This window comes from Papio anubis, unplaced genomic scaffold (assembly GCF_008728515.1).
Source record: "Papio anubis isolate 15944 unplaced genomic scaffold, Panubis1.0 scaffold2302, whole genome shotgun sequence".
NCBI classification, from domain to species: Eukaryota; Metazoa; Chordata; class Mammalia; order Primates; family Cercopithecidae; genus Papio; species Papio anubis.
Genome location: NW_022162354.1, coordinates 1 through 6,288, shown reverse-complemented (window position 1 = coordinate 6,288; position 6,288 = coordinate 1). Strand labels below are relative to the sequence as shown.

Below are 6,288 nucleotides of genomic sequence, written 5' to 3'. Positions count from 1 at the left end.
GGCACCTGTAGTCCCAGCTACTCGGGAGGCTGAGGCAGGAGAATGGCAGGAACCCGGGAGGCGGAGCTTGCAGTGAGCCGAGATGGCGCCACTGCACTCCAGTCTACAACAGAAAGAGGACATGTCCACTCTGTATCATACTTGAAGGTATTACTGATTTTCTTTTTAAGATAGAAAGGAGGCCGGGCGCAGTGGCTCATGCCTGTAATCCCAGCACTTTGGGAGGCCGAGGCGGGCGGATCACGAGGTCAGGAGATCGAGACCATCCTGGCTAACACGGTGAAACCCCGTCTCTACTAAAAATACAAAAAACTAGCCGGGCGTGGTGGCGGGCACCTGTAGTCCCAGCTACTCGGGAGGCTGAGGCAGGAGAATGGCGTGAATCCGGGAGGCGGAGCTTGCAGTGAGCCAAGATCGCACCACTGCACTCCAGCCTGGGCGACAGAGCGAGACTCCGTCTCAAAAAAAAAAAAAAAAAAAAAAGATTAAAAATAAATAAATAAATAAATAAATAAATTATTTTTGGGCCTGGGTGTGATGGCTCACACCTGTAATCCCAGCATTTTGGGAGGCCGAGGCAGGTGGATCACTTGAGCTCAGAAGTTCAAGACCAGCCTGGGCAACATAGTGAGATCCTGTCTCTATAGTTTTTTTTTTCATAAAATTATCTTCAAGAGAAGACAGGAAGTCAAATTTCTCATGAAATAGCCACATTTTAAAAGCTGCCGGGCGTGGTGGTTCACGCTTGTAATCCCAGCACTTTGGGAGGCTGAGGCAGGCAGATCACCTGAGGTTGGGAGTTCCAGACCAGCCTGACCAACATGGAGAAACCCTGTGTCTACTAAAAATACAAAATTAGCTGGGCGTGGTGGCGCATGCCTGTAATCCCAGCTACTCGAAGGCTGAGGCAGGAGAATTGCTTGAACCCGGGCGGGGGCGGAGGTTGGAGGTTGCAGTGAGCGGAGGTCGCGCCATTGCACTCCAGCCTGGGCAACGAGTGAAACTCCATCTCCAATAAATAAATAAATAAATAAATAAATGGTGGTGAACTAGTGGCTGGGCGTGGTGGCTCACGCTTGTAATCCCAGCACTTTGGGAGGCCAAGGTGGGCAGATCATGAGGTCAGGAGTTCGAGACCAGCCTGGCCAACATAGTGAAACCCCATATCTACTAAAAATACAAAAATTAGCTGGGCATGGTGGTATGTGTCTGTAGTCCCAGGTACACGGGAGGCTGAGCCAGAAGAATCACTTGAACCTGGGAGGCGGAGGTTGTGGTGAGCCGAGATTGCACCACTGCACTCAGCCTGGACAACAGAGCGAGACTCTGTCTCAAAAAAATAAATAAATAAAATTAGTGAACTAGTGCAAATTTAAAACTCTGCAGGCCAAACAAAAAACACACCGTTGCAACCTCTGATACACACCCCATAGTGCTTTTTTCCCATGTTCTCATGTGATCCCCAGACAGTCCTATAGGGCACATGCTATCACTAGTTTCATTTTACAGATGTGGAAACAAGTACAGAGCAGTCTAGTGGCTTGTGTGAGCACCAAGGCTGGAACTTGAATGAAGGTCTTGAAAATGCTGCTTTTTCTCATTACCAATGCATGCTTGTAGAAATAACTTTTTTTTTTAATCCTAAAGATAGTACACATTACAAAACATAATAAATTACAAAAAGTTAAAAAGAAAATGACCACAAGACCCGACATGCAAACAATAAGCTACTTTATTTCTATTTCTATTTTTTTAGAGACAGAGTCTCACTATGTTGCCCAGGCTGGTCTCAAACTGTGGGGTTCAAGTAATCCTCCCACCTCAGCCTCCCAAGTCACTGGGATTACTGGCCTGAGCGACCATGCCCAGCTTATAAACATTATTAATTGCTGTATTTACTTCCAGAAATTTATTTCCCCTATTCAACAAATGTTAAGCACTTACTATAGGTCAGGACCTGTGCATGGCACTGGGGATGTTACAGTGAACAAGACACATTTCTTGACCTCATAAGGCTTACAATCTAGTTCCTGTTCTTTGTTCTATTTCACTGGCAACCTAGGTGTTGATACCCAAAAGAGCTTCTTCAAGATCCCAAAGAGGAAATCAGATGATAGTGCATTTCAGGTGGGTCCAAGACACCTGCCTACCCAGCCCTCAGTCCAATGCAGTCCCCAGAAACGAAATAAGAGGCCCGGATTCCTAGTGAAGGAGTTAAGAGGCAGAGAAGGATATGGCTTGACAGTATCACCAAACTCTCACTTCAACTGGTAGAGGGCCTGGGTCTCGACCCTCCAGTCTTCAAGGAAAGGGGTCTGGAGGGGGCAAGTGGTACGTGGCGTCCAGGAAAATGACTAGGGTTCCAACGCTGGTGAAGATGATGAAAGTCCACAGGAAGAGGCGGTCCACTACCATGGCCACAAACTGCCAGTCCTCCTTCAGCTGTGGGTAGGCAAAGGAAACTTCCTGAGCTCTGGGCCCAGACCCCCAGGGAAACCCTCCCATTTCCCCAACCTGTACCCGCCTGGGTCCTCCTACCACCGGTTTGAGGCAAGAGCCAGCAGCGCAATAGGAGAGCAAGGCTGCAGGCAATGCATGGGCATAAAGAACCAGTAGGTAAGCAGGGGGTGGGACCAAATTAGGAAGATGTCCAATCAGAAACGAAAGCAAGGCCGGGCGCGGTGGCTCACACCTGTAATCCCAGCACTTTTGGAGGCCTAGGCGGGCGGATCCTGAGGTCAGGAGATGGAGACCATCCTGGCTAACACAGTGAAACCCCGCCTCTACTAAAAATAGCAAAAAAAAAAACCCAAACAAACAAACAAACAAAAAAAACCAGGCAGGCGTGGTGGCGGGCGCCTGTAGTCCCAGCTACTCGGGAGGCTGAAGCAGGAGAATGGCGTGAACCCGGCAGGAGGAGCTTGCGGTAAGCCGAGATCGCACCACTGCACTCCAGCCTGGGTGACAGAGCGAGACTGTCTAAAAAAAATAAATAAATAAATTAGCCGGGCGTGGTGGCGCGCGCCTGTGTCCCAGCTATTCGGGAGGCTGAGGCAGGACAATCCGCTTGAACCCGAAAGGCGGAGGTTGCAGTGAGCCGAGACCGCGCCACTGCACTCCAGTCTGGGCGACAGAGTGAGAGTGTCTCAAAAAAAAAAAAAAAAAAAAAAAAAACCGAAAGAAACGAGAGCGAGTGCTGGTGCGGAATTTGGGGGGTGGGGCCAAGGTCGCCTACGCCTGGCCTTGTTCCACTCCCGTTGGACATACCGCATCGTGGTCCTCCTGTTCCTGCAGCTGTCGAGCGATGTAGCTGATAGAGGAGACGACCTCCCGTAACTCCGGAGGCAGGGCCACAGCCCGGTTTGGACCATCGATAAATCGCCGCAGATCAGGGGCAGACAGTTCAGGCTGGAACCTGGAAGAGGAGTGACTGGCCACGCCCAGACGCAAAGACAGCCAATGCCAGCGACCCAGGCCCCGCTCCAGCTGCCTCCAACAACTTGCCAGTTCTCAAAACCCGAGAGTGCCCTTCACGCTCTCCCCGACAGCAGTGATCTCTCTAACCTTGTGCAACTTCTTCCACCGCCTCTGTTTTAGTTCCCACCTCCCCTCAATGTGAGCAGCAGGGGTACTACAACTCCCATGATGCTCAACCACAGCATCTTCCGGGAGCATGGGCCGCTTCTTCCGCACATTCTTCTGGGAACTGTAGTTCTCCCTCTCCCTTTTATGTGGGTAATGGGCGTGGTCCTACCTGTTGGGTTTGGGGAAGAGAAAATCACTTGGCGGCTTCCGGATGAAATATTCATCTGTTCCCCGACCCCAGCCACTTCCTGGAGAAGAACAGTGAGGGGGCTCCGGCATCAGTTCTCTCTCGGGCTTGGGCCTTTTTAAACCCAGGTACGGCGGCAGTTTGTGAATGAAGATCTGCAGAGTAGAAGAGGCGTATTGGTGGGGGCTTTCATGTTTTCAGACCAGAAGGGAAACAGCCAACCACCCCACTCCACATGCCCATTCCCGCGCGTATGTGCGTGCACATTCTTCCACAAACGAGCTACGCCAGGAAATGCAGCCACACAGACCTAAGAGCTCTTTAGTGGGTTGGGCCAGTCGCGGTGGCTCACGCCTGCAATCCCAGCACTTTGGGACGCTTGAGGCGGGAGGATCACCTGAGGTCAGGAGTTCGAGACCAGCCTGGCCAACATGGTGCCACCCTCTGTCTACTAAAAATACAAAAATTAGCTTGGCGTGGTGGCGGGTGCCTATAATTCCAGCTACTCGTGAAGCTCAGAAGCTCAGGCAGGAGAATCGCTTGAACCTGGGAGATGAAGGTTGCAGTGAGCTGAGATTGTGCCATTGCGTTCCAGCCTGGGCAACAACAGCAAAACTCCATCTCAAAAAAAAAAAAAAAACCCTCTTCAGTGGGTTGGGAGGTATCCCAACTGGAAAGAGTGGGCTTCCAATCTGATAGTACCTAACCCTAAGAATATTTCCCTGGGACCCGAGATGAGCAGTACTGATGAAGAGAGGAAGGGATCTGTGAAATGATAATGATAGGGGCCAGCTTAACTGCAACATTTCAACACCTAACAGGCTTGGGCACTTCAACACTCTACCACATAGCTATAGCTCTCCCTATGGTCTGTAAAAGGAAAGTTGGGGTTGGAGGAGGAGATCTTTCTCACCTGACGGACCCAAAGGGGCATTTGGTGGGTGTGGGGTGAGCGGTGGTGCAGGTTGAGAACCACGACACTAAGGATGACTGAGAAGGTGACGAGGACCATGGTAAACATGAGGTACTTGATAATAATGGGTACCGATAGGGAGGTCTCAGGTACTTTGTCGGCCAGTAGCAGCAGGAACACAGTAAGGGTCAGCAGGGCAAAGATTGAGAGCCCCATCTTCTCTCCTTGGAGGGCAGAGAGGAAGAAAGAAGGATTAGACTTTGCCAGAAGGAAAGCTCTATGGCATAATCAGTGACCATGTTTCCAGGCCATTCAAAGACAGGTTTCTGCAGCCAGGCACAGTGGTTCACACCTGTAGTCCTGGCACTTTGGGAGGCCAAGGTGGGAGGAGGGATTGCTTGAGCCCAGGAGTTTCAGACCAGCCTGAGCAACATAGGGAGACCTCATCTCTGCAAAAACAAATTTGAGGCTGGGTCTTGCTCTGTCACCCAGGCTGGAGTGCAGTGGCATGATAATGGCTCATCAAAACCTCCACCTCCCAGGCTCAAGTGGTCTTCCCACCTCAGCCTCCTGAGTAGCTGGGACTACAGGTGCGTGCCACCATGCCCAGCTAATTTTTGTACTTTTTGTAGAGACAGGATTTCACCATGTTGCCCAGGCTGGTCTCGAACTCCTGAGCTCAAGTGACCCACCCGCCTTGGCCTCCCAAAGTGTTGGGATTACAGACGTGAGCCACTGTGCCCAGTCTCTACAAAAAGAAAAAAAAAAAATTAGTCAGGCACAATGGCACATGCTTGTGGTCCCAACTGTTTGGGAGGCTGAGTTGGGAGGACTGTTTGAGCATGGAAGATGGAGGTTGCAGTGAGCTGTGATTGCGCCACTGCATTCCAGCCTGAGCAACAGAGCAAAACTCCATCTGAAAAAAAAAAAAAAAGAAAGAAACAAGCTTTTGAAAGGGCCATCTGCATGCAAATCATTCCTACATTTGTATGTCCACCCTGGCCTTCTCCCCTGAATGCCAGATATATATCCATCTGCCTACTCAACCTCTCTTGGATACTTGGATGTCTAATAAATATTTCAAGCTTAACATGTCCAAAACTGAGCCGGGCGCAGTGGCTCACACCTGTAAGCCCAGCACTTTGGGAGTCCGAGGCGGTTGGATCACCTGAGGTCAGGGGTTCGAGACCAGCCTGGCCAACATAGTGAAACTCCGTCTCTACTAAAAATACAAAAAATACAAAAAATCAGCTGGGCGTAGTCGTGGGCACCTGTAATCCCAGCTACTAGGGAGGGTGAGGCAGGAGAATCACTTGAACCTGGCAGGCAGAGGTTGCAGTGAGTCGAGATTGTACCATTGCACTCCAGCCTGGGCATCAAGAGTGAAACTCCGTCTCAAAAAACAAAAACAAGGCCGGGCGCGGTGGCTCAAGCCTGTAATCCCAGCACTTTGGGAGGCCGAGACGGGCGGATCACGAGGTCAGGAGATCGAGACCATCCTGGCTAACACGGTGAAACCCCGTCTCTACTAAAAAATACAAAAAACGAGCCGGGTGAGGTGGCGGGCGCCTGTAGTCCCAGCTACTCGGGAGGCTGAGGCAGG

The 6,288-nt window shown here is 50.8% G+C and overlaps 1 protein-coding gene across 1 annotated transcript; it reads right to left on the bottom strand.

Annotated features, from left to right (window-relative positions):
• Positions 1-1,714: 1,714 nt before the first annotated feature.
• Positions 1,715-5,011, bottom strand: LOC116272866 (acetylcholine receptor subunit beta). The gene is made up of 4 exons (XM_031661710.1): positions 4,686-5,011; positions 3,755-3,927; positions 3,268-3,415; positions 1,715-2,442 (listed from the first exon to the last, which is right to left on the bottom strand). The coding sequence occupies exons 1-4, from the start codon at positions 4,899-4,901 to the stop codon at positions 2,302-2,304; spliced, it is 678 nt and encodes a 225-aa protein (XP_031517570.1). The 5' UTR covers positions 4,902-5,011; the 3' UTR covers positions 1,715-2,301.
• Positions 5,012-6,288: the final 1,277 nt, after the last annotated feature.